Raw genomic sequence first — 27,050 nt, 5'->3', positions numbered from 1 at the left:
TCACATGCTCCGGGAGGGCGATGCGGCTCCCCGCGTCCCGCTGAGCGAGGCCGCGCTGCACCCCGCCGGGCCGGGGTGGGGGGGTGCTGCCCGCCGGCCGTACCCGGCCACCGCCACGCCAGCCCTCGGGCTCCGCGGTGCTGTCCTGCACTGTTTTATTGGGGCTCATCTGTGGTTGCTTTACCTCTCCTGGAACAGAAACCCAACCAAGCCGCCGCTCCCCGCACCGACCCCCGCGGCGGGCTGGAGAGGCTGATGCGGCCGCCAAGGTAAGGGGGGAAGCCGGGACACCCGCATGTTGCCCCGGCCCCTGCATGGCCCTTCCGCCGTCGGTCCGCTCGCCGGCTGCCTCCTCCTTCTCCTCCCGAGCCGCTTTTATAAGGAAACCTCGATTCTTTCCCATTTTCCCTGCCCAGCGCGCTCCCTCTGTCCGGCTTGATACTAACCATGCGGTTATTCATTTATCCTCCCTTCTGATGCTTGCCACTGAAAATGCACCCTGCTGGGCTAAGTCAGTCGAGTAATTCCTTGCAGACCACTGGCGAGACCTGCAAATATCTTCCCGGTATTCTGCCCTTCCCGTTAAATAGCTCATCACGGGGCTGATCGCGATTATCGACAGCGGAGCGCTTCGTTAGCAGAGACAACAAAGATTTACCTCCCTTAAGTCCCGTGGTTGCAAAGCGCTGGGCTGTTTGCAAGCACTGAGGTGGGGAGAGCAACTGGACAGATGTGGGACATGGGCAGGGACGGCCACATCTGGAGCAGGTCGGATGAACCGAGTCTGTCAATAGCCCTTAACCCCAGGCAAGGAGGACAGGAGACAGCCCCCGGTCAGGACAACTCAGAGGCACCAAGCAGAGGAATCCCTGTCCAGGCTTACTTCCACTGTCGGGACCTGCACGATGCCCTTCCTAAATATCACATACGTGTGAGGAAACCGGGCTGTGTTTGCAAGACAGGTGCTTTTTGTTGTGGTGGTGGTTGCAAGGCAGGAGATGAAAGTTTGGTGTTGTTTTGATGTGATTCTTGATTGCTGCCTGTTGCAGTAATTGCACGGCAATTGCTCAGAGGTAGAATCAATTTCCCCAAATTGAGATTTTAATGGGCGCTCGCAGGCTGCTGCTGTGTCATGTGGTTTAAGGCGGCGTTGGGTTGCATTTATGTTATAAACGGGATACTTGTGCAGGCGGCGCAGGGATAACAAACAGCACCACCCAGCGGGGCCGCAGCCCGCCCAGGCCAGCCCAGGCCAGCCCAGACCCAATACCAGCCCCAGCCCCGGTACCAGCCTCAATTCCAACGCCAGTCCAGCCCCTGTCCCAGTCCTACTCCGAGTCCAGTGCCAGTGCCAGTCCAGCCCAGTACAACTCAGCCCAGCCCCAGTCCAGTCCAAGTCCAGTTTAGCCCCAGTTCCAGTCCCAATCCCAGCCACAATCTCAACCCAGCCCCAGTGCCAGTCCCAGCCCAGTGCCAGTCCCAATCCCAGTCCTGGACCCATCCCAATCCCAGTCCCAGTCCCAGCCCAGCCCCAGTCTCAGTCCTGAACTGGGCACACCCAGGAGCACTGCCGGTGCTGCTTCTATGCTGCTCCACAAAAGCTCCCAGTTTTGTTTGTCAAAATACCTGTAGAGGTGCTGGATTAAAGTTATTTTGTTGGGATTTTCTGCCGTGTGTGTCCCTCCCACCCTTAGGAAGGAATGTCTCTTTCTCAGGTGTCAGGGAAGAGTTTTAAACCAGCTGGTGACACTGTCGTTCAGTGTTCCATGACCGAGACATCCCGCACTGGGCTGTATTTCTGACCACTGCTATCAGGAACTGACAGAAAGAGAGCTGGCAAAGGTGGTTGGGTTTCACAGAGCTTCTTCCATAGGATCCTTCAAATACCCCTTTCTCAAAGGGCTGAAGACTTGGACTTCCAAACATGCCATGCCATCTTCCATCTTCAAATGACATCCAGGAGATGTCCTTAGCTGACCTGTCAGTTGGGGGGGGGCAGACAATTAGGGACCTCCACTTTACTAAGATACCAGTGTCTTTAAAAGCAGCAGAGAAAAGCTGTCCCATTACACAGGCAGTTTCTGCCTCTGCTAAGCACCCAGTTCTATGAAACTCTCTGTGCTGTTCGTTTTTTGGCAGTTCAGATATATCCATCTTTTCTGCTGAGCTGACATTTGGCCATTTGAACTTGTTCTTGGGAACCTCCCAAGGTTGTCTTTTAAAGGGGAACCCAGATGTGCAGAAGATACACTAAAACAATACTGCTTGATACTTACCCTAAAGAGGAGACTGGGCCAGGAAGACCAGCTCCCTGCAGAGAGCTAAATATCCAGATGGTGAATTCCAGCCAGCCCTCCAAACAGTGCCGAACAAGGGATGGTTCCATGCTCCCATGTGGAGAAGTCAGGCCTCACCCCACAGGGCTTTGTGAGCAAGGGAAAGGGAGAGACACAAATGAATGCCACCAGTCACAAAGCTGTTGTGATGAACTCCTGGAAACATCCCTGCTTGGTTTGCTTTCTGTTGTGGGTGAGACTGGAAGTCTTCCACCAGCCCATCATCCCTTCCCCTTGTCCAGCTTGGCTGGCTGTGAGCATTTAGAGGTGATTTTTATGGCTGTGAGCTTGGAACTGATATTCAACAAGAGAGCCCACAGCAGGGTTATCCGCAGCAGCTTCAGCTGGGGCTGCAGATGCAAAGATGCAGAGCATTCTCACTGGTTTATTTATTGGTGTTACAAAGCTGTATTTCACTCCACCTTCAACCCAGTGGCCTCTTCATACAGCCAGACTGGCAAGTCTCACATTTAGAGCTGTGGGGAGGCGGATTTGCCAAACCAGAACACTCTGCTCTGCGCTTTCTGAGGCAGGAGTAGGTTGGTCCTCAAAGCCCAGCTCCATGTGTCATCTCCACCTGCCCTATTCAGCTCTACGCAGGGCCCTGGTGAGACCTTGGGGTTCACTTTCCCTGTCAGGCATTGTGCTGCAAGGCAACAGGTTAGCAGGGGGGGGGGGTGGTTTAGATGTTTATTCAGTACCTTGAGGTACCCAGCTCAAGGACAGCATCTGCTTTTGCTGTCAGACAAAAGACCTCAAGGCCAGGTTGGACAGGGTCTTGAGCAACCCGGTCTAGCGGAAGGTGTCCCTGCTCATGGCAGGGGGTTGGAACTGGATATCTTAAGGTCCTTTCCTACCCAAACCATGCTGTGATTCTATGACTGTAAAATGATTTTGGAGATCTTCAAAAGGCACTGCAGTGTTTTCCAGTACTGCAAACATCGGAGGTGTGGCTGTTACTGCAGAAAGACGAATGGGTTCTTTTTGTGCTTCTTCTTGTTCGGAGGTTTTTTCCTTTAATAAGGGTGCTGTTCAGAGCACAGATGTTTGGTTTTACTTCCACAAACATTTTGGGATCAGTTGTCAAACCTCCCGAGACAACAATTTGGGGCTTTCCACTCCAAATTTCCTTTCTTTCTCCTTTAGGGAACAATTTGCTTTTTGGTGCTCACCCCAAACACATCGCTGAAGGTTTTGGGATTAGCTTCCTGCACGGGTGATCCGGGCTTATCCAAACCGGGCCACGAGCAGCGTTTGTTGAGCACCTTGTCCTGAGGCAGAGAAGGCAAAGGCAGGGCTGAAGCTGTGGGGAGATAGCTGTGTGAAGAGTGGCCACGCAGGAAGTTCATGGGAGAGTCAGGAGCAGAGCAGGAGCCCTGACATCCATTCCTCTAACTACCAGTTACCATCCTCAGAAATACCCATGTTTACTATTTTAGCCATATAATTACAGGTAGGGAATAATTCCATTAGGAATGCTGTAAGGGGAGGTATCATCTATAAACCTTAGGGTTTGGATTAGGCACATTCATTCAGCCCCACTGCAGCCGACAGCCATGCACGGTGTGATGCAGGGCAGAGAGAAATAAAGTATAGATGAGTGATCCTGGCTGAGTTTCCCCTGGGAATTGAGAATCTTCCCACCCATCCTGAAAACACCTTGGAAAATGCTCCCGGCTGCCCCTGGCTGTGATTTGTGCATCACCCCTCCACACCACCACCAAACACGAGCAGCTCAGTGTGTAGATGACCACGGAGGTGCCTTTGCCCACGGAGCTGAGCCACTACACAGTGTAACTGTGCCATGCCTCAGAGGTGTTTGCATTCAGCGGTGGGTGGTTTCCCACATGCTGGTTGCAAAGAGCATCAGGCTGGGCTTCAAGAATGAAAGAAGCTGGGGAAAACACAGGCATTCCACATTTCCAAGCCTAGATATCCCCACTCAGCACGGCAGAGATCCGAATTTCACACAGCCCGTGGTTCAGCAGCAGGTCTTTGATTCAGCTCACCAGAAAGATGAAAGTTATGTGAAAAACATGGAAGGGGGAGCAGGATTTCAGAAACACACCTTATTTGGGGCCTTTTCCTGCTCGGCAGTTATGGTTTGGACACATCTGTTGTTTTCTCCAGCGAAATCCGCTGCTTTGATCAGTGCCAAGAACAGCGATCCCCTTTGCAATGCATGATGCAACTGAGCAAAATCAAGGAGAAATTCTTACAAACTGGAGCCAGGGGCATCAAAGCACGGCTTTACAGAGCACAGTTTTCCCTCCACCAAAGGCAGAAGCTCCAACAAGGGTCTCATAACGCTTCAAACTGGATTCCAGTCTATCACAGCAAAGTGTCAGCTTGCCACAAAGCGGCAATACCAAAGTGGTGCTTCAGGTCAAACAAACCAGCCTCACAGCAGCACGTTAGCAGCTTGGGTTTAGAAGTTCATAATTCAGATGGCGGGTTTTTTGAGTTAAAAATACATAGATCAGGTTATGTGTCATCAGCTGGGATAACAGCAGAAGGGGGTTTTCACACTGAAATAAGAGCAAAAGCTGCATTGCAAGAGAACAGGGTGAAAGCAAGAATAAGGGATTTGGGGTCTGAAATGTCCCCCTCATGCTTGGGCTCCCCCCAGCTCCTGGACCCTCTCCCTCCTTCCTCCAGGCCTCTTCCAGCTCCAGCTGCCTACACATCCCATCGGCAGGCATTTCTTCTTGGGTGGTAGCAGCAGCTGGCAGGGTTTGGACATATTTGCCCCTGTTTGACATCCCCCACAAAGAGGTGCTTCGTGGAGGCGTTCCTCCCACACTGCCTGTGCTACAGGTCTGGATCCGGCCTGCCAGCTTTCATCTCCTGCCCAGCTCAGCCTGCTCTGGCAGCTCTTGTGCACACAGAGCTCCTTCATATTTTAGTGGACATCATCTGAGCGCAGCTGCAGGAGGATCGGGACCAAGACAGATCTCCAGTCAAGCAGGCAAGGCTTCAGGCTTTTTGGATCCCATCTGGGTCCCAGATGGGAAAAGCTCCAGAATTTTAATTCCTGTTGCAGTCTGGATAAAGGCCCAGTAAGGCTCCTCCTTCATTTGGAGGCAAGGGGGCTCAAACACCACAAGGAAAACTAGATAGGTATTAACAGATACCTCTGCTTCTTGGATACTTTCTCCCATATCCTCTTCCTCACCTTACCTTCCATAAGAAATTTGTTGTAGCTGAATCACAGATTCAGTCCACGGCAGGGAGATCACAAACTCTTAATGGAGACTTTAAGCTACCATCACTTTAAAAAACATCCTTGTGAGGTGGAAGAGAAGGGAGGTTCCAAGGACAATGAGAAGCAAAGTCAAGGAGCATCCCAGGCCTATACCAAGCTGCAGGAGAAAAGACCCGCTGTGAAAGAGCATTTGCAGAGCTGGGAAAAGGGTTGTGTGAAACAACCTTTTATTCTTTGTATAAGATGAGAAAGGAGATGAAACGTTAGGATGGAGAGGGGGAACTCCATCACAGGAAGGCCAATGATCTAAACCAGGGAAGTTAAAGCATATTACTCTCGTGGGCACTCGCATTCACAAGTGAAGTTGTCTTAGTTCACTGTGGCTATAACATCCTTCAAGGGAGATATTCAAGAGTTCCAAGTGGGCTGTTAAGAGGGTGCCTCCCTCTGAGCCTGGCCCTTTCCGGGTGGAGCAGACCCCTGGGGTGGTGATCTGAACTGCTCACCTCCTCATGCTGAGGCATCAAGCAGGATTTTGAAGCCCAGCAGTCAAATCCCTGTGTTCTTCAAGCTGCTGCTCCATTCACGTGGTCCATAAGCAGGAAGGGCACTCCCAGTTCTGCCATCTGCCTGAGGGCTGCCCAAAGGGTCTCTGAGGGGATGCTCACAAAGTGAGACCTCCAGGATAACAATCAGTGCAACTGGTGAGACCTTCCTGCAGCAAAAGGTGAACATCCACATGTATCCACAGGCTGGTGGTCCAGAGTAGGCTGCGGCAGATGTCCTAAGAGAGCATAGGTACATGTTAGTCCTTTCCATCAGTCTTCAGTGGGCTGGCAGCTGGGTTCAGGACCCCTAAGAGTTGTCCCCTCTCTGAGGAATGTCATCTAACGATAACGATAAGGAGACTTGCTGTTTCTGAGTCATCCAGGCTTACTTCAGCGTTGGCAGTGCCAGTGAGGGTGAATGACCTGGAAAGGTTGTGAAATGCTCACACCTACCACGCAGCCAGGGCTGGGGTGGTGTGGAGGAGCTCCCTGTGCCGGGGGTCAGTGTCCCGCGGGTTGCAGCATCGCTCCTGCAATCCCGCTGCCTGCCGTCTCCCTGCCTCAGTTTCCCCCTCACTCTACGTGCCCCCCTTTGCCCCAGATTTCTCCATTTTGGGGGCATCAAAACGCTCCGGTCAGCCCCAGGGCACAGAGGAGGGGAGGGCGCGCTGGGCGCTGACACCGTGGTGCGATGGATGAAGCCCCTCTCTCAAATCCCCCTCGAGCTGCGGCACACGGGACGCGGAGCAGCACCAAAAGCCCTCCCCGCGCGGGGCCAACCGCACTCGAACCCTCCCTATACGGGGCACGGGGCGCTTGGGCCCGGCCCGCAGCACAGGCTCCCCTGCCGTGTGTCCCCGTCCCGTCCCGCCCCGCTCCGGCCCAGAGCAGCGCGTTCCTCCGCCCCTTCCCGGGAGGCTCCGGCGGGAGGAGGAGGCACAGCGAAAGGATGCGGACATTGGAAGGCAGCGGGATGATGGATGGTGTGGGCTGGTTTGCGATGGGAGGGGAAAGAGAGGAGGAGGAGAAGGAGAAAACGTCTGTGTAATCCTTCAGTGCGGAGGCCACCGGAGCTGGGGCCGCCCGTCCCTGCATCGCTCCGCGGAGCCATGTGGGGCTTTTGATTTGATTTTTTTTTTTCCCAGTTCTTTCTTTCGATTGATTTCTTTCCTTTTTTTTTTTCTCCTTTTTTTTTTTTTTCCTTCCTCTCTTCTTTTTTCTTTTTTTGTTTTCCAACTCTTCTTCCAGGGAGAGGATAGTGGTTAAAGCTCGAGCTGGATGGATGGGTATGGGGAGAGGGGCAGGATCCACAGCCCTGGGACTTTTCCAAATCCTCCTTGTCTTTCTCTGCATCTTCCCTTCAGGTAAGCAACAGCCTCTTTATTTCGCAGCGTTTCCCCCGTGTTTCTCCAGCCCTTGGACAGCCGCCTCCGGCCCCTGTCTCGGGGCCTCTTTCTCTTCCCTCTCTGCAGCGCTTTGCCACATGTTTCAAACGAGCGAGCGGGGCTCAGGTTCGGTGTGTGCCTCCCCCCTCCCCAGTCCCCGTTTTTCCCAAGCAGTCGCGGTGCGGGTTCTTCCTTGACCTCATCTTCTTTGTCTCATCGCGCAAGGAAGGAGATGGTGGGAATGAAAGCAGCCCCCGGCGGAGGGTTGTTGTGACAGCGGCGGGCAGGTTCCCTTGTGCTCCCCTTCCCGGGTGTGCCTGCTGCTTTGCAAAGGGGGGGGGGGGAACCCCCAAGTGAGTCCCCCAGATGCCTCATTTCTGCCGTTGAGTGCAGTGGGGGGTCCCCGCTCCGATCCCCCCCTGGAAAGGGCAGAGCTGGAGGTTGCGGAAGGGATAAAGGGGGTTCTTTAGGATGCTGGGGGGGGGGGGGGCACGAATGGGGGGTTCGGCCCCAGGGCTTACCTGGGCCGCCAGCGCGGCTGCGAACGGGGGGGACTTGTATCGGGCTCCCCGTTCTGGCCGCTCCCAGCCGCGGGATGGAGGTGTTCAGTGGCTCAGCACCATTATGCCACTGGAGAGCTGTTATGCTGGCCGAAGGCGGGATGGCAACCGAATGGTCCCGCACATCGCCCCCCCCCCCAGCCCGCGCAGCCCCTGCCGCACCTAGTGCGGGTCCCCGCTCCCCCCGCCCGGTGTGTTTGTGTGGTGTCAGAAAAGGAGAGAATGTCAGAATTACAGCTGAAAACGCCATCTGTTTCCAATGAATCCCCCACAGTTTTTCACAATGTTTTTGGCAGATCTCTGCCTGCAAATTCCTTCAAGCCCCGAGTGCTTGTTTTTGTTGGGGGAGGGGAAGCCAAGTCCACAGAGGCGGATTTGTTCCTTCCAAAACTCTCCAGTTTCTTTACCTCCTTTTTTTTTTTTTTCCCTTCATTTGCAAGGAGGGGGGTAAAAAAGGAGAGAAAAGCAGGAGGGGAAAAGAGAAGCCCCAAAGCTGAAATCGCCGTGTTTCTCTTTTTGCATTAGTAAATCTTCCCCTTTTTAAGTGTATTAATCCCGAAGTCGCCCCTGCCTTTCTTTTGCATAACCGTAGGTGCAGCGTCTTGCACACACATGTAGGAAATAAATAAAGAACTGCTCTGTGCCCTTCCTCCCTCCTTCGCCCTGGCGCAGGGAAGCGGAACCTTTCTAGCGTTGCACTTAGCAGTGGGGTGTCCCTCCGCACCCCGCTTCTCCCAGGGGACTTCCCAGCAGCTGGAAGATGAACCCCGTGTGTGTGTGTTTTCTAGAAGCTCTGGAGCTGCTCCCCTCTGTGTTGCTTAACGCCCTTTTCGGAACGGTTGAGTTGCAAAGCGTTAGGGCTGTGAGATTTACGGTGCAAGAAAGAACTTGATAGGAGATGTGGCTGCTGCTTTGTTTGATTCTCCCGTCAGCAGTCAAATAAGGTGCAAAGAACTGGCAGAACGAGGTGATCCAGAGCCCGCGGGAGCGGGGCGCAGGCGGAGACGGTGCTCCCCATGCGCAGGGCTGGGAGCGTGTTGGGGGCTGCTGTTGAGGGCGTTTTGGGGTGGGGAGATAGGAAAATGGGGGATTTTTTTCCCCTGGCAAATCCTTTGTCCTTTTTCCCCTGTGCTTTTGGGGAATTTGGGGGTTCCCAACCCGGAGGAAGCTTTGCCCTCCTCCTGAGGGTCCCGTGTGAACGGGGTAGCTGGAGGCTCCCAGTTGGGCACTCAGTGTCACATCCGTGCCTCACCGAGCTCTGCCCATTTATTTATTTGCTTAAGCCCCCCTGCACTCTCCCCTCGGGCTGGTTTCCCGCTCATGCTGCTCTCACACTCATGGCTTCACCTTGCTGCCTCTGGGTGGCCCCTGCTATCGAGCTCCCTTGGGCTGGGGTCGCTGCTGTGGGTCCCCCCATATGGGTCCTTCCCATGTGAGCACTGAGCATGGGGCTGCTGGGGAAGGAGGCTTGGGCAGAGCAGGCCACTGCTGACAGTTCCTGCTTGTTCCTTGTGCCAGGTCCCATTGTGGGATGCTCATGGGCACTCTGCCCTCCCATCTGGGACCCTGATATCCCAGGGTGCTTGGATGACCCCCACCTCTGTGTCACAGTACAGGCTGGGATGAGTTTTCTTGCAAGTCCTTTTGTACTTTCAAAATCTGGCCTAGTTTTGCCCCAGATGTCAGGCTTTGCTCTGCCAGCTCCAGTTTGCTTTGGCTTTCCCCGTTTGTCTTCAACTTTCAGCTGCAATACACTCCTTCCCCTCCCCAGTGGGGATTTTGTGCCCTAGGTCCATCCAGGTTGATTCTAGAGAAGGATCCATCCCTACTGAAGGTGCATGGGATCAGTTGATAAGTGGCTTTTCTTGGCGACGGGGAGGGATGTGATGGCAGCCTTAAGCCAAAACTGAGCAGGGGGCTGAGGGGCTGTGCAAACACCTCCCCACCGCTGTGAACGGGAAGGTGGCGGCAGGGGAGGAACACGCCTGTGCGGGATGTTGTCAGGGCAGAGGAGAAGGGAGGGATTCAAACGTAAACCTGGAAATATTTTGGCTTCCCTGTTTTGTTGCTCGCTCGGAGCCGGTCTCGTACTTGGAACAGGGAGTTCTCTGCGATTGCCAGCCAGACTCGTTGTGGGGCTGGAAGGAGGCGCCTTGTTTTTAATGCAGATGGGGTGGATATGTTGCTTTTCTTTAAACAGAAAATCCTGAAATTCCCAGCTCTTGGTTATTGGGAATGGGGGGATATGATGAGGGCTTTAAGTTTATCATAGCAGTAGTTGAGGTTTCCTTCTTTGTGGCCCAGCCAGCTGTACTGAGTCGGATGTGCACATGAAAGTGCTCACAGGGCTGGGCAGCCATAAAAACTTCCTAACCTGGGGCTCTACTCGGCCTCTGCACCAACCTGCTGTCCCCAGAGAGTCCGGATCCAGCACATCCAGCCAGGGCATGATCCAGCTGGGATGTGCCACTGGATCAGGCACCAGTAACAAGGAGTTTTCCAGTCTTTCTTCCAGCTCCCTGATGGGCACATCCCATAAGCCTCTGGCAGGGCAATGCATGACCCAGGTGAGGCCCTCCTCAGCCCATCAGTCCTTCAGGGAACCCCACAGCTGATACTTACAGCTCCCAAAGGATGAGCATTAGTGGGACAGCAAAGAAGGTCAAAGATGAGGGCGGTTGGTCCATCTGGATTGGTTTGATTTGGTTTGATTTGCTTTTCCCATTGGAGCAGACAACCAGCTTGGAATAGCAAATGTGGGAACCCAGAACTGAAAGAGAATCAGCATCCTGGGTGGTTTGAAGTGGGCCAGGATGAACTCGGGGCTGCTGCGAGACAGTGTGCCGGGGTGACAGGGAAGGGTTCTGGGGAGGATGAGGGATGCTCAGAGATGCAGCTGTAGTGGGGCAGGTGAGGGGTGTCCTGGCCTTTTTCTCGCTGTCCTGGTAAATCCTGTCTTGATGCCGCAGATCAGAAGCGAGCTGTGCAGGCAGGGCCCTGCCTGGCTGTACATGGCACGAGGAGCATGCTTGTAAGAGGAGAGCCCCTAAATGCCTTTAAAAAGCTTTGTACGTTGCACTTGGCAACCACTGGGATGAAAAGAAGAGGATATTTATTCCCTTGCCTGCAAGCTCTCAAAATAACAGGGTGTCCGATTGTAGCCTCAAGATTGCTTTGCACTCAAGTGCAGCCTGGCTGAGTAAATCACTGCTTCACCAGCTGAAATTCCTGCAGCAAGGGGGAGAATTGAATTATGGCCAACTGCAAAACCAGATGCCATCCCCTTGATGAAGTCATTGGGCTCTTACTGCGGAGAACAAGCTGGCTCCTACACACACGCAGCCCTCGTAGGCACAGACTGAGCTGCTCTGTCTAACAGCCCGATCATGGTGTGTGGGGCAGCTGAAGGCTGGTGTTCTTGCAGATGGGAGAGCAGCAGGTCTTCGGTGGGGAGCACCAGGAGATTTCTGTTGCATGAGCTATCCAGGAGAATCTGGCCATTTAATTCCCAGCAAGCAGAGCTATCCCTGCATATACAGGGTTTTTATGGGCCAGGCAGAGAGCAAGCTTAGCTTCAGCTCAAAGTGTTCTCTCCTCCCTCGGTTTCCTCTCCTTCCTGTACAGCTGTAGACTTTGGTCCCCAAAGCCCTAGTAACGATCTGTGGCATTCAGGTTTTTGGATAAGCTACTTCTTCTCTTGCTGTGTGACACACTCCAGCCATCCTTTTCTGAGATGACAAGGACATGTGGCAGGACGTCTTAGGGATGGTTCCTGGCTTCGGGTTTTGCCAGCTGACAGCGATGTGGAGAACATCAGTAATGTGAGATCATGACTCTGCTGGGGATGGGAAGGTGGGGAGCAGCAGGACTAGGCAGTGGGTTCCAGTAAGAAAGTTACTTTTTCTCTTAAAACCTGAGTCCATGGTGGAGGCAATAATCGGATACATTTTAAATATTGTGGCTTCCTGGAAAGCTGCCCGATGGAAAGATGGCTGCTGAATATAAGCCAGCTTGTGCCCAGGCAGCCAAGAAGGCCAATGGCATCTTGGTCTGTATCAGACATAGTATGGCTAGTAGGGCCAGGTCAGTGATCGTCCCCCTGTACTCGGCACTAGTGAGGCTGCATCTTGAATCCTGTGTTCAGTTCTGGGTCCCTCACTACAAGAGAGAGATTGTATTGCTGGAGTGGGTCCAGAGAAGGACAGTGAAACTGGTGAAGGGTCTGTAGCACAAGTGTGATGAGAAGCAGCTGAGGGACCTGGGAGTGTTCAGTGTAGAGAAGAGAAGGCTTGGGGGGACCTGATCACTCTCTGCCACTACTTGAAAGGAGGATGGAGCCAGGAGGTGGCTGGTCTCTTCTCCCAGGTAGCAAGTGATAGGTCAAGAAGGGGTGGTCAGGCATTGGAACAGGCTGGCCAGGGCAGTAGTGGAGTCATCATCCCTGGAAGTGTTCACAAACCGTGTAGACAAGACCCTCAGTGACATGGTGTAGTGGTGGCCTTGGCAGCCCTGGGGTAACGGTTGGACTTGGCGATATTAAAGGTCTCTTCTAACCTACTTGATTCCATGGGGCACGAGTGATGGGGGAGCAAGCCTGGTGCCAGCTGGGGGCCCGGCCTGAAGGAGAGGATCCACCAGATCCCCTGCACCCCTGAGTGCGGCTCCAGCTGCGGTCGAGTGCCTGTGTGGGTTTTTGGTGGGCTGGTGGAGCTCTGCCTGCCGGCCGGGCAGCTGCCACCCCACACCCTGCGCCCAAGCCAACGCCTCTGATGGAGATGCCGCAATTTTTTGGCAGGCATTTTAATTGTATAAATTTGCCTCATCCAGATTTATGTGCTCCGGGCTTTTCTCCATCTCCTCGTTCCGTGTCTCATTTACCTCTGCGTTTGAAGGGTTGGAATTTCACAAGAGCACGGCGGGGATGATTATTCCTAGAGGGAATCCACACCTGTGAGCAGAAAGAGTTTCCCTGCCAGCCGGGCGAGGGGGGAGGAGGGTGAGGGACCCGCTGCTGCGCCTGGGGGGCCCCAGGCGCTGGTGGGTGGCAGCGGAGCCTTCAAAGGCACCCTGGGAAAAACAGCTCCAGCGTGGGGAGGGTGATGAGTGCTGGAAACCAGGAACACTTGGCCATGGCGGTGGCTGGTTGAGGCAGCCTTGTCCAGGTACTGCTGCTTCAGAGGGATGGGGACACGGGTGGTGTTGGCTGCGAGAGGAAGCTGAGGGTGATGCTTTGTGGAGGGGGTGGGAGAGTGAATCCACCTCTCTTCCCACTGGGCTTATCATGGATGAAACCCTTCCCATTCTCCTATGTGATACGGAACACTCTCCTCAAAGAGATCTACAAGCTCTTGAGAACTGTTGGCAAAAGCTCCCTGATTGGGGTAGTCGGATGTGCAGCTCCGGCACTGCTTCCCTCCACAATGGGGAACCAGCTTTGTTAGTGCCCTTCTGCAGATAGAGAATAGAGGAGATTGCTTTCCACCTTATCCTCCATTCAACACTTTGGGCTGGAGCAAAACCTGCATCCTCTGAATCATCCACCAGCACCGCTTCCTCTGAGCAAATGAAAGCTCGACGGTTGTAGCAAAGGCAGTGTTGAAGCCTGAATCCCAGGATGAAGTTTTAGAGCAGTCATCAACTTTGCTGCATATTTGGCTGTCAGCACTGGTTCCTCCTTTCAGCCCATCCTGGACTTGGTAATTCTTAGAGCAGCTTCACCTGCCACTCATTGTGCCAGCTACAAGCTCCATGATTGATGCCCTCTCCAGTAGTGTCTGTTCACTCTTCTCCCTGTATGTGGATGTTGAGGTGAGCCTGGAGGAGCCGGGGACACTGGGGGAAGATGCATTTGCCCCTGTTAAGCATGCCGGGGCAGCAGTAAGCTGACGCTGAGCTGAAAGAGCTGACTAAGTGACAGGAATGATCAAGGGCTCCTTCGGCAGCATCCAACTGTTCCTGCCGTAGCCGGTGAAGACACTGACTCCGCTGTTTTCTTGTCTGTGCTTGCCCCGTGTCTCCACGACGCCTGGAGAGGAGAGATGGGGGGCCATGAACTCTGCGCTAAGGACAAAAAGGAGTTGGTTGTGGCAGGTTCTCCGGATGCTTTAGCAATTGACATAGGCTGAAATGAGAAAACTCCTTCTGTGTCCTTCTTCTGACTTAAAGGAACTGGAGAAAGCATATTCTTGAGCAAGACAGGGACTGGGTTAAAAGAAGCTGCATGGATTGAGATCCATCAGATCCATCCAGAGTGACTCTATCAGTGCATCCTTTGCCTGGATTTAATGCATCTGCTGCTTTTGCTAGTGGAAGAGAGCACAAACCCCAGACCCCAGCGTGGAAGGTGGCCCCTCCAGCCAACCTCCCTGTGCACGCCCTTGCAAAATATGAGCTCCAGCTCTTTAAGAGAGGCAGGTTTATTTTTCTCTTTCAGTTCCCTCCTCCTGGTCCTCCCCCCACTTCAGTGCAACTGAAACCTGATCTAATCCCTTTGCACATGGGTAATTTATTGGTCTGTTGGGCTTTTCTTGATGGCAAATTGCATTGTCTTTCTTCCTGGGTTGAGGCTTTGGAGCAGTTTGCTGCATTCCTGCAGCTCTTTTCTCAGGGCTGATCTTTCACACCCCCTCTGAGCACAGTCAAATCAGTTTTATTGGACCTCTTTGTTATGCAAACAAGGCAATAATAACCAGGCTATTATTCTGCAAGATTGTGCTTGATTAACAGTTCAAAGGAGGTCGCTGCCATCAAGCACAAACTCTTTCACCAGGCTTGGGTCAGGTGGCCCTTGGGACTTCCTCACCCCACGGTGTGCAGTGGGGCTGCAGGAGAGGTGCCCCTGCCCATGATACCCCATCCATCAGTGCTGTGGATGGCACCAAGGGACTCATTTCTCTCCCTGATGTGATGAGGCACCGGTTGATGCATGTCATAAAATAGAATCACAGAATAGTTGCAGTTGGGAGGGACATTTAAAGGTCATCTGTCCAACCCCCCCTGCAGGGATGTCTTCAAATAGACCAGGCTGCTCAAAGCCCCATCCAGCCTGAGCTTGAATATTTCCAGGGATGTGGCATCTTCCACCTCTCTGAGCAACCTCTGCCAGTGTCTCACCACCCTGCTTCTTCTCTATATCTGGTCTCAAAGCCCATGCAGGCATCAAAATACGGGTCCAGCACGGCCACACGTGGGGTGGCTTTTGTGGACTTCCCTGCTGGGTCAAGGACAGCGTGAGGGGCTGGATTGCAAAGGCCTGATGTCCTTCATCTGCTCTGGTTTTGCTTTAGGCTGGAGAGACCTTGCTGGAAGGGATCCTGTTAGCCAGGTTTTTGAGGAGCAGTGCAATTCTTTTGACTTCAGGATCATTTTGGTGCTGTCTGCCTGGGAGCTGAGCAGCCTGCATCTCCTTGAAGCTGGTAGATATGGCAGGTATTTAGGACATCTGAGAATTGTGCCTTTCCTATGGAGGTGTCAGCATAAATAGGTTCATTTAGATTACTTAAATAAATATGTGTTTAGGAGCCTGAGTCTAGGTGCTCAGATCCGAGGCCAAAGGTAATTACATTTAACTGCATTCTTCGAAAAAGCCTTTTACTGCATATGTGAGGCTTGCACATCCACACTTCAGTCCATACATTTGGAAAGAGGCAAGATGATGTATTTGCATCATATGTGAGTGATGAAATTACTTTCCACCCGTTAGTAACCAAGAGGATATTAAACAACATCTCTTAGCAGTGCACACTTGCATATTAACAGGTCTGGGTAACACGTGCCCAAGAGTCTCAGAACAATTGGCTTTTGCTTATGAAATGAATTCCCAGTAATGCTGGAGAATTTGCAGGAGAATGGAGGAATTGCCAATTTTGTGCTGGTTTTCTGAAAGAGCTTAATTTGGGTAAATGAGATCCAGGTAAACTGACACGTGCTGAAGGGAAATAGCAGCACTCGTCACTAAAAAGCTGATCAAGTCAGATGCTTGCATATGGCTGAACACTTACTTACAGAGCAGCGCGAAGTGGGTTGTGCGATCCTCCAGGCCCCTGGTGTGTGTTTGGTGACCATGGGATGCTCGCTGGATGCAGGATCAGTGCTTTGCAAACCAGGAACTCTGGAGAAGGTCCCAGGCCAACAGCACATCCCAGTGCCCGCTGCAGTGCAACGCCCCAGTGACAGGGGTGACCTCAGGAGAGCGGGAGTCCTGCACTGGCATTGCCTGTTCCATTGGGTGGTGGGTTCTGCAGGATGCCAGCCTGCTGGAGGGAGGCCTGACGTGGGGCTGGGCAAACACCTCCCAGTGGGAACTTAAAAGTGCAAACCATTTAGCTTATCTAGAGGATTGACAAGTGACTTGATTGCAGCGTGTAAATATCTTTGTGGGAAACATGCTGGTTACTAACGGACCTTTTACTGCTTAGGAGAAAATCACTGCTTCTTTTTATGTCCTTACAATGAAGTCAGATAAAATCCACTTAGAACCAAGATTCTTGTTTTGTAAAGGTGATAAACTTCTGAAACAACCGACCAAGGAAAGGGGTGGCTTTTCAAACCGCAGGAGCCCTCATGGGAAGTATACCTGAACAAACACAGGGCACCAGGCCTCGAACAGTGGGGGCTGTCTTAGTCCAGGTGATTCAGCAATTTCTTTTGGCTTTAAACTGTCTTGAAACTATTGGTTTCAAGATAGCAAAGGAAATTTTGTCCTTGGTTTGAGTGGTGACAGGTCCTCAAGGAGAAGATGATGTAGAGTTCGGGAGGTGACTGGGATGGTTGAAATCACCCATCCCCAGGATGAAGGACCCATTAGGATGAGCAACAGTGAACATTACATGGACCCAGGGGTGTCTCACACATCCCAGGCGAGTCTTGCTGGGTTCCTGCTTGAGAGGGATTTGTTTCCGTGCTAAGTCATCTGTGGCTGAAAAACAGATCCATTGTGAGTCGATGGAAAATAGATTATGTGGAATTGAATAAACATCGTTTCTTGGCGTGGGTACAGATGAGACTGCACCACTCTGCCAGCGCTGCTGCCAGAGGGGACAAGACAAGGCATGCTTGGTGGCAGGGGGAGAGGGTCGTGTTTGCTGTCCTCTGTAGTCTGTGCAGGCAGTGGTCCCTCCCCAGCAGTGGCAGGGGTTTGCCAAGGGTGGCCACCGGTGTGGTTGGAAAGATGTCCATGGGGGAGGCCAGGCGCTGCCCCGCTCGCACATGCCTCTGTGCTGCGGCACCTGGCTATGGAGATCCAGCCTTATATGGGGCCCTGAAACAGCGAGAAGGGGACGGGTGCCAAAACTGGAGCGATAACATCTGAGAGAAGAACGCTCCCCCTTCAGGCCCAGGGAGGAAGGAGATGGGCTTCCTTGCCCTTGCTTTTGTTGGGGTGTTTTTAACTCCAAAGTCACTGTCACCATAGAGCAGCGCAGCAGCAAGGGATGCTCAGCACGGGGATGTGACTAACAGCCTGGGGGGCTGATTTGCAGCATCCTGTTGTGTCCATAGGTTGCTGCAGCTCATGGTCCTGATCCAAGCGAATGGAGCATGTCTTTAAAGAGTAATTTGGCTTAATTCCTACTGAAACAAATCCCCTCTGCAGCAGCTGATGGGCTGTAGCAGCCGGAGGGAGCTGCAGCCCGAGGTCTGCTTGCTGGAGGTGATGCTTTGCACAGCACATCCCGGTGCCTGATTGAGCTATCAGGTGAATGGGGCAAGTGGGTCCTGCATGTCCAGGGATGTGTCCTCCAGCTCCTCCCCAGGCTGTGCTGGCAAGTCTGCAGTGACAGAGCGTTGTTCGGCCACATGCAACCTCAAGGCATCCTCAAGCTGCACATTAGCATAACTACTAGGAGAGCAGTGATCTTAATTGCCTGATGCCACAACTGTTTGGGATAACCGACAGTGGTGTCACTGGTCACACTCCTACATGCTTTTTTAATGCCCGCCTTCCACCGGGAGGGTCCTGGGTCATGTAGGAGAACACCAAGCAATACACTCCATTGCAAGCTGGCTGGCTACGATGGTAAGCCAAATGATTTTGATTGAAAAACACACTCTTGGAGTGGAAAAGAAAGGAATATGAAATACTTGTTATTTTTACATTGGAGCCATACATGCAGAAGGCTTAGCAGAAAGGTGAGCCCATGTTCCAGGTCAAAAGCTTGTTACCAAGTCATCTCCGGTCAATGAGGAGTTAAAAGCTTTCTGCAGTGCTTCTTGCAGGTTTAAATGGGATGCTGCCAAGACAAAACAGCTCCTGGGTTCTCAGTGCTGTTGCTAGCATCTGAGTTTATTAAACATGAGTTTTAAAACTGTGAGGAACCTGTCACCATTTCCTATTTGCACTTCACTCTTCTTGGAAAGAGAGAGGAGACAGGCTTGTTTCTTACAGCCTGACTGCTTAGTGTTTTATAGCGTTGGTCTCCCTTTCTGATTTTCCAGCACCGACTATGTTTAGGTTTCCAGCACTGTGATGTTTAAAACTAAACCACACTGTTTTCCCTGAAACAATACTGGGTTTTGTAACTTTCTTTTTAAACAAATCTGAAATGGATTTGGCACAGATGCCTTGCCAGCCTCCTTCTAAACTAACCCCGAGACGGGAGCATAAGGGTACGCCTGTGAGAGGCAACACGAAAGCATCTGGAAATGGTGGGGCTTTTCTTCTGCTCCTGCTGCCTTTTGTGCCTGAGCCCATCCCATCTCCAAGCCCTCCAAGGGAGTGGAAGAGGAAGGAATACACTGTGGATTGGCACTATGCGGCCTTCAGCGATGACCATGTGCTTTGCGAACAGCTGCTTTCCAGTCTGCTCCAGGGAAGCCACACTGCCCCAGGGAGCAGACATGGAGGGGGAAAAAACAGGATCTGAATCTCCTTTCCCTCCGTGTGGGCAACACAAGGCTGGGGCTCGGCTGGCAGCCCCGCACCCTGCCACGCCGGTTTTTCTCCTCCACCTCTTGTTCTCTCTCAGCGGGCCGTGGTGGGGAACAGGCTTCCAGGGCTGGGCAGAGCCACACAGCAATCATGAAAGAGGTTGTTTTGGCTCCTGCTTCTTTCCAGGGGCAGAGGGACTCTTGCAAGCGCTGCTCCCAGCACTGCTGCAGCCATGAGGAGTGGCTGCTGGCTCTGCTGCAGGGCTGGTCACAGCATAAATCCTGCTCTGACCTCTCCACGTTGACATGTGGCTGGGGCAAAGCGGTCATGCTGGGGCTGCCTTTCATCGTGCCCATGAATCATAGGATCCCAGGTTAGAAGGGAGCTCAAGGATCATCTGGTCCTACCTTTCAAAGAGGAAAAGGAAGGCAGCCAGATTTTTGTATTGGTATTGTTCAGTCCAGACACAGCTCACAGTGATTCATGCAGCACAGAGCTTTGAATGTCAAACCCTAAAAAGGCATTAAAACCCCACTGCATCTCTCCCCACATTAACGATCATCCTTATCACTGCTGATGAATATGTTCCATTCTTCCACACTCTGGTTTTCCCCCAGGAGCGTTAATCCAATGGCTGGATGCTCTTTCCCTTCTTGGCTTAAACTGGGGCAGATCCTGTTGGTTTCTTTGGTTTTGATGCATGAGACTCGGGTCATGTGAGAGGGTCACATCTGGTGAGCGAGGCCCCATCACGCGGCAGAGCCGATGTCATGAGTTTGGGCTGTGGGAGGGGGACACCCGTGTGTTGCCGGGGGTAGAGCGGGATGTCCCACATGAGGCGTGCAGAGCGTTGACCTCCTTGTGTTGTCCTTCCAGTGACATCCCCATGCAAGATCCTCAAGTGCAACTCTGAGTTCTGGGCGGCCACGTCAGGCTCCCACCACGTGGGCACGGAGGAGGCACCGGAGTTCTGCACGGCGCTGCGAGCCTACGCGCACTGCACCCGCCGCACCGCCCGCACCTGCAGGGGGGACCTGGCCTACCACTCTGCCGTGCATGGCATAGAGGATCTCATGGTGCAGCACAACTGCTCCAAGGATGGACCCACCTCACAGCCCCGGCTCCGAACATTGCCCCCCGGGGATAGCCAGGAGCGCTCTGACAGCCCTGAGATCTGCCACTATGAGAAGAGCTTTCACAGACACTCGGCTGCCCCCAACTATACCCACTGTGGGCTCTTTGGGGACCCCCACCTTAGGACTTTCACAGACACTTTCCAAACCTGCAAGGTGCAAGGGGCTTGGCCGCTCATAGACAATAACTACCTGAATGTCCAGGTCACCAACACGCCGGTGCTGCCTGGCTCCGCGGCCACCGCCACCAGCAAGGTGAGCCTTGGGCATGTCCCCATGAGCAGAGATGGGCATGGGCTGTGCTTCTCAACAGCTTTTCTTGCCACCATCTTTTTTCTCCACCATTTGCACTTCTTCTTGGGAAGGGTGAGACCGGGTGGGATTTCGTCTGAATTTGAGCATTTGGCCCTAAATATCAGGTGCCCATCCTGCTTTTAATGGCCTCTGGTTTCTTCTGAGCACATCCAACCCCATCATGGTTAGCAGGCTGAGATACTGCAGCTCGAAGGGCTGTCGTGGCCACCTAATGTCCAAGCAAACCTATGACTATCCTCCATGGAGATGTCAGCTTGCAGGGAGAAGCCTGGAGGGAGCCAAGTTCCTCACACAGCCTTCCCTCTGCCCAGGCTCGTTAATTGTCTCTGTGGTGTGTAGCCAAGTCCAGGTATTTTGTGGGGCACAGTCTGTTCTGGAGGTGCTTTGACAGCCTAAATAAACATCCTGAAGTTACAAGGCAAACAGTGAGAAAGCACAGGTGAAAACGTGCTGCTGTGATACAGCAGAAGGTGTGTGGCACAGCCTCAGCTTCAGGAGAGGCCTGGAGCTGATGAACTGTCACATTGCTCCATGGTGCACAAGCTCGAAAGCTAAAAGACCACTTTTTGTGCCAAAAAAGGAGTCTCAGCAGGAGGCATCCTCTTGCTTTTGGAAGATGTTCTGTCCCACCATGTCTGGGAGTTCTGTTTCTCCCTGCATGTACAGAGAGTACATGAAGGACAGGGGCTGTTTCTCAGCTTTGGATGTTACCTTTTTAGCCTAAGCTGGTTTTGAGTTGTCCCTTACAAACCTCCTTAAAGATACTTAATGATGCTCTCAAAACTCCTTACCTACCAAAAGACATCAAAACCTATTGAAGCTTGCAAGGAAGTTTGGCTTGAGGAAAATGGCCCTTGAGCCGAGGAATGTGCAATTCCTAGGCTGGATCCCAGGATCACCATCTTAATTGAGCCTTTTCACCCGTTATCTGCCTCACGGGCTTGTGGTGAGGAGGGATTAGTCATGAGATCTGCAGCATGAGCTGTGAAAGCGTTGCTGGGTCACTGCTAGAGGAACATGTGTTGTTGGAAAGGATGGAAGCTTCTCAGTCCATAGGACTTTCTATGTTGTTGCATGATGTTCTCTGGTCTGCCTTTCTTCCTGCTGCCAGAGGCAGGGCTGAAACCTGAGGAGGTTACTGCGGGAGCTGTCTCTCCTCCAGCCCTGACCTGCTCTGCACAGGCCTCAGTCTGCCCCTTCATGGGGCACATGAAAGGAGAGCCCCCTATTGCTTCCCTCATGGAGAGAGGTGAAAGAGGAAGAGAAAGTCTGCAAGAGGTAAAAGAGGAAGCATGGTTTGCCTAGGAAGAAGAGTGAGTTGCTTTTCCTCCCAGGCAAGCTCTACTCTTCTTTCTCCTCATCAAGCCTTCCCCCCAAAGCAGGGTCAGCAAAGGAGGAACAAGAGCTGGGTAGTCCTTCCTCCAGCAAGGGACCTGTTTTTGAGCCCAGCCAGGGTGGGGAGGCCCATTGGGCTCAGTCTGTGTCCATATCACCCCCAGAAGGATCTGCCCATTCCAACACACTGAACACGTGTGTGTTTGCATGGCTGAGGTGTATCACAGTGTGTTCTGGGGCCCAGAGGAGAACACCGTTGTTTTGCAGGTGGCCAGGGAAAGGAAGGGGTCCAGCCCTTGGGATGTAAATGCCATGGTAGTCAGAGGAGAAGCTCCACCACCTATCTCTAAAAGAGTCAGGGCTCATCCCCTCTACCATCTGTGAGGCCTAGAGGCAAGGCAGCACTGCATGCAGGGGCATGTCGCCACAGGCTGTGAGTAGTGATACTGCACATGAGAGCTCCTGGGTTGGGGCTGGAGATAACAGCGCAGATCCAGGTGGTACATTCAGTCCAGCTTCTGGCTCCTGATTCCATACATGGTGACCTCATGCCTGTGCTGAAGCAGGATGGCCACGTCTGGGTACCTGAAAGTTGGGACAACTTAGGATGAAGTACCTACCCATGAGCTGAAGGCCATGCTCCTGGCTGGGCTGAGCAGACAGCTTCTCCACCTCCCATGCTGCTGCTGCTTCTGGTGGTGGCTGTATGCTCTCAGGAGGTCATCGCTGGTTGTAACCCTGTTCCTTTCTTTCCCCCCCTCACAGCTCACCATCATCTTCAAGAGCTTCCAGGAGTGTGTGGACCAGAAAGTGTACCAGGCAGAGATGGACGAGCTGCCCGCTGCCTTTGCCGATGGCTCCAAGAACGGTGGAGATAAGCACGGAGCCAACAGCCTGAAGATCACCGAGAAGGTGTCAGGCCAACACATAGAGATCCAGGCAAAGTACATTGGCACCACCATTGTGGTGAGGCAGGTGGGCCGGTACCTCACCTTCGCTGTGCGCATGCCAGAGGAGGTGGTCAATGCTGTGGAGGACCGGGACAGTCAGGGCCTCTACCTGTGCCTCCGCGGGTGTCCGCTCAACCAACAGATTGACTTCCAGACCATCCGCTCAGCTCAGGCCACAGAGAGCCGTGCTCGCAGGAAGGGGCCCAGCCTGCAGGCTCCCCCTGAGGCCTTCACATATGAAACAGCCACAGCCAAGTGCAGGGAAAAGCTGCCCGTGGAGGACCTCTACTTCCAGTCTTGCGTCTTTGACCTCCTCACCACAGGGGACGTCAACTTCATGCTGGCTGCTTACTATGCCTTTGAGGATGTGAAGATGCTTCACTCCAACAAAGACAAGCTGCACCTCTATGAAAGGACACGGGACTTGGCCCCCGGCAACATGGCTCCCTCGGGGATGTCCTCTGCCCTCTGGGTAGCACTGCTGTGTTTGTGTCAGTGCTGGTTGTGCTTGTTATAGAGGTTTGCTCCTTCTCACCATGGAGAGTGGGGAAGGGGTAGCAGGAGGGAACCAGGGATGAGATGGCAGTGCTGGACAGTAGGAGGTTGGATGTCAGACCTGAGTTGGTTGCTCTCAAATCTCTCTCTGGTACCGGGTCTTCCACCTTCCCAGCTCTTGCCTGGGAGGAATGTGCTGACAGTGGGAACAGTCAGGAGCTTTTGCTGGACTCTGCCTTGTCTGGATGTTCCTCATGTGCACCTCCCCTTGTCTTCCTCCCAGTAGTGTGGGTTCCAAGGAGCCCCCACCTCCTTGTAGCACTTCCCCAGGTCCCAAAAATGCACATGGTGACTCTGACATTGGTGTGCATGAGCATGGCTTTCTCTTCAAAGAGCAGAGCCTGCAAGGAGGGTGCAGAGGAGCCAGATGGGGCCAAGCCTGGCTGTCACAACAGGGCTGGTGTTTCTGTTTGTTGGGGCCACGCTCTCCTTTTCGGGCATGTCAATCTCTGCCTGTAGCCCTGTTGCTGCAGACAGTGGTGCATGGGGCTGAAATAGTGGTGAATGGTGGTCCCACACTTGCCTGGCCACCAGTGCCAGGCATCTTCTGGGTGGAAGAAGGACATGTTCCTCAAGCCTTGGCTTGCGTTTGCTGTGGTTAAAAGGGCATCTCCCATTTTAGCCAGTTCACTTGGCTGATTCACTCAGTAGTTTTACTCCTGGCTCCCTTGTCTCTGCCCGGATCCACCGAGGACTCTTGATGGCAATGGGAGAAACCTGGCCAGTATTCAAGTGGTTTCTGCAACTTCTGCCCAGCATTGGATAAGTTCCTCGCACCGTTTGCTCTCCAGTCCCCTAAAGCTTGGCTGCTCAGTGGGGGACCCATTCTCCTGCCTGTGGCTCGGCCAGGCCCTGGGATGGAGCAGGAGCATCATGCTCTGTTTGTTTGCTGCTAGGTCTCTGCTCCGCTTCTCATCCTGGGGCCATGACTTGCAACCCCATTGCAGACCAGTTGCACCTTAAGCCCTTCAGGGCTTGAATTGGAAATGGGGCAATCTTAGAAATCCAGCCAGCAGATGGGATGCAGCAGAGGACCCCCACCCCCCCCCAAACTGCCTCCAAATGTCTGTTCCCTGCCTTGAAACCATCGATAATCCCCTTCTCTTACCACATAGTGCTGCCCATTTCCTCTTCATGTTCCTCTGTGGTTCACCTGTCGCTCACTGAACAAACAGCGAGACCACCTTTGGTCTGTGCCTTGGAGACCTCCTGATGGGTTTCCCTTCCTTTCCTCAGGGGGGAAGCTCACAGAAACAAGCCCCAGAACACTCTTGGGGGCACCTCCTGCTCTCAAGGGAGGTCTCTAGGCATGATGAGACAAGCTAGCACCAAAAGAGGTGGGAACAGGCTATGTTTGGCAGTCTGAACTCCTGCCAAGAGGCAGCCTGGTGTAAATACTCAACGTGACTATTCATTGTGTCCTAACAGCTCTAGAGCTCCATTTGTAAAGCAGCAGAGAAATGCAAAATTGTGTCAATGGATGTAATTTATATTGTCTCTTTAATATATAGAGCCCTGGCATTGATCTCGTGTGACTGTACAGATGAAGAGATGTAATTGGTTTTTAAGTGTTTAAGGAAAGAAACAAAAAAGATGTGTTTACTACTTTGCTCCTTGCTTTGTTTGCTGGTGCCCCAGGTGTTCTGTTTAGGGAGACTTTGAAATAAGGATATCACAGTTTGGAGGCGCTGAGAGCAGCAACCACTGGACCGCGGCACAGGACAGTTTAGTTTCCCAATGCACTAACTGCTCAACCAGGCTCATTTGGACTTTTTGTTTCTTTTGTTCAAGAAAGAACCAAGTTTTTGCCTTCCCTAGAGATTTAAAATGCAAGATTTGTCATTGGGTAAGAGGAAACATTGGTTTCTTGCTGTGTTACCCCATAGATAACAGCAGATGTACAAATGCCTCCTGAAAGCAGTCTTAGCTGCCCAAGCCACAGCATGCCAACAAGTCAGTACTTCCCTGCAAACCTCCCTTTCCTATAATGCAATCACCCTGCGCTGCAATTGTGATGCACTGTGGCTCTGGGCTAATTTCCAGCCAATCCCAGTCTATTTGATGATGGGATGGCTCAGTCCCACTGTCCAGGTGAGCGCTCCAGTGGTGGCCAGCTGTCATACAGTGCATGGGGTATCCCTATTTTAGAAGCAAACAGTGAAGCACTTTATTTTGGTTGTGTTTGACCCAATTCTGATTAAAGGTGAAGTGTGGCCAAGAAAGACCCAATACTTGGAAACAAAACAGATATAGGAAAAGGGGGGGGAGGGGTGTGTGTGTTAGGAGAAGCCCCCTCACCTCCTCCCTGAGCTGAGACCCATGGGAGTGTCACCGCGTGTATATACTGTAAATTATTTATTGAGAGAAACACAAGTAAAGTTTGAGGTTTTTTGACAATAAACGAGTGGGTCTTGGTTTGTTACCTTTTGCTCTTGTTTGGTGCGTTGGATGGTGCTGTTCACCACGCGGGATGCAGTTGCTGGCCCGTTCCTGCATTCACTCTAAAGCAGCTTGCTTCCATCTGCAGCCCAAGAGAGGGCTCATTTCTGTCCTGAATTCTCGGAGAGTTGCACTTCATTTACCTGCAGCCAAACGAGAAAAATAAAAAGGGCTTGGGGGAAGAAAATGCAGGTGTTAAACTACTGGAGCCTCGCTGGGGAGGACGATGTGCAGCGACGGTACCAAGTGGGCTCTGTCACCCTTCCGTCCGCTGCTCACCCCAGCAGCAGCGATGTGCACCACTGTGATTTCCCCTTGCTGGGATCTCTGCATTTCCTCGGGCCCGGCTTTAGCCCCAGCTGGGTCTGTTACTGCCCTCTAATGAGCGAGAACCAAAACTGCACTTCTTTTTAGTTACTGTTCCTCGTTAGCAAAGCCGAAGGCCTCCTTGCCCCGGAGCTGGCGCCACGGAGATGCTGAGGCCATGGGGGAGACCGCCACCAAAACACACATTATTTGGGTAAATGCATGAAAGGACATCCAGCACCAGGAATTTAAGAGCCGAGCTCCCCGTCCTTCAGAGCCCTGAAGAACTGGGAGCTTCTAGAGCCAAACCCACTCCCTCTGCCAACACTTGCACCAGCTCACAAGAGCTTTAACAGAGCCTAAGAAGTCAGCCATATAAAAAGTCATATAAAAGCTGACCGGAGTACAGGGACCGAGGGGTTTCCCCTGCTTGCTGGTGACAGGAGGTCACCAATGGACCCTACTCATCCACCTCCGCAAGAACACGTATCTCCTGTGCACACAAAGTGCTGAGGAAAGGGTATAGTGATGCCTGGGTGAGCAAGCCCATGGGGGGCCCGAGATCTCAGGACCCTGCTGCTCTGTGTGAGGCTCAGTGTGCTGTGGGGGACGTCTGGGAACAGCTGCAGCTGCTGAGCCATGGGCACACAAAATGGCGCCCAGCCCGGCACCAGCGCCCCCTGGCACGCCCCAAAGCGCGGGTCAGGGCTCCTCAGCCGCCCCGTCCCCTCACGGTGGGTATGTGACAGGGCTGGGTCCTGCGCCCTGCAAACAATGGAGCCCCTCACGGGAGGTGCCCACGGCGGGAACCACGGCTCCAACCTGCGCAACAGGGACAGGGCCCGGCCCTACCCAGCACCAGGGATGGCCGCAGCGCTGCTGCACCACGTGCCTGTGGAGGAGACGCTGCTGTGGCACCGACCGGACCTGCCTGGCCCAGAGAAGGGGAAGCTGCACCGTGCCAAGGGCTCATTTCCTCACCGGCCGTGGCCAGGCCTCGCGTTCAGCTGTTTGCAGCGTGGTGCTGGGCTAAGCTCTGTGGGACACAGCCCATACCCTCACCTGCCCCTGCTCCTCGGCTCCTGCTCCTCCAGCTTTCCTGGGGGTACCGTGGGG

At 53.1% G+C, this 27,050-nt stretch overlaps 1 protein-coding gene across 2 annotated transcripts; it reads left to right on the top strand.

Moving 5' to 3' along the window:
* RGMA (repulsive guidance molecule BMP co-receptor a) lies at positions 1-25,611 on the top strand. 2 transcript variants are annotated; one of them, XM_062631317.1, is made up of 4 exons: positions 1-269; positions 7,338-7,453; positions 19,778-20,289; positions 22,450-25,611. In XM_062631317.1, the coding sequence occupies exons 1-4, from the start codon at positions 256-258 to the stop codon at positions 23,149-23,151; spliced, it is 1,344 nt and encodes a 447-aa protein (XP_062487301.1). In that variant the 5' UTR covers positions 1-255; the 3' UTR covers positions 23,152-25,611. The 2 variants fall into 2 exon arrangements, with proteins under 2 accessions (XP_062487301.1, XP_062487310.1); XM_062631326.1 differs by lacking the exon at positions 1-269 and adding an exon at positions 6,986-7,072.
* The last annotated feature ends 1,439 nt before the right edge of the window (positions 25,612-27,050 follow it).

The sequence above is a fragment of the Pezoporus occidentalis genome, unplaced genomic scaffold, assembly GCF_034315485.1.
Source record: "Pezoporus occidentalis ecotype Australia unplaced genomic scaffold, CSIRO_AGI_Poc_V1 ctg11, whole genome shotgun sequence".
NCBI lineage: Eukaryota > Metazoa > Chordata > Aves > Psittaciformes > Psittacidae > Pezoporus > Pezoporus occidentalis.
The sequence above is the reverse complement of the archived record's forward strand: the minus strand, read 5'-3'. Positions and strand labels throughout refer to the sequence as shown.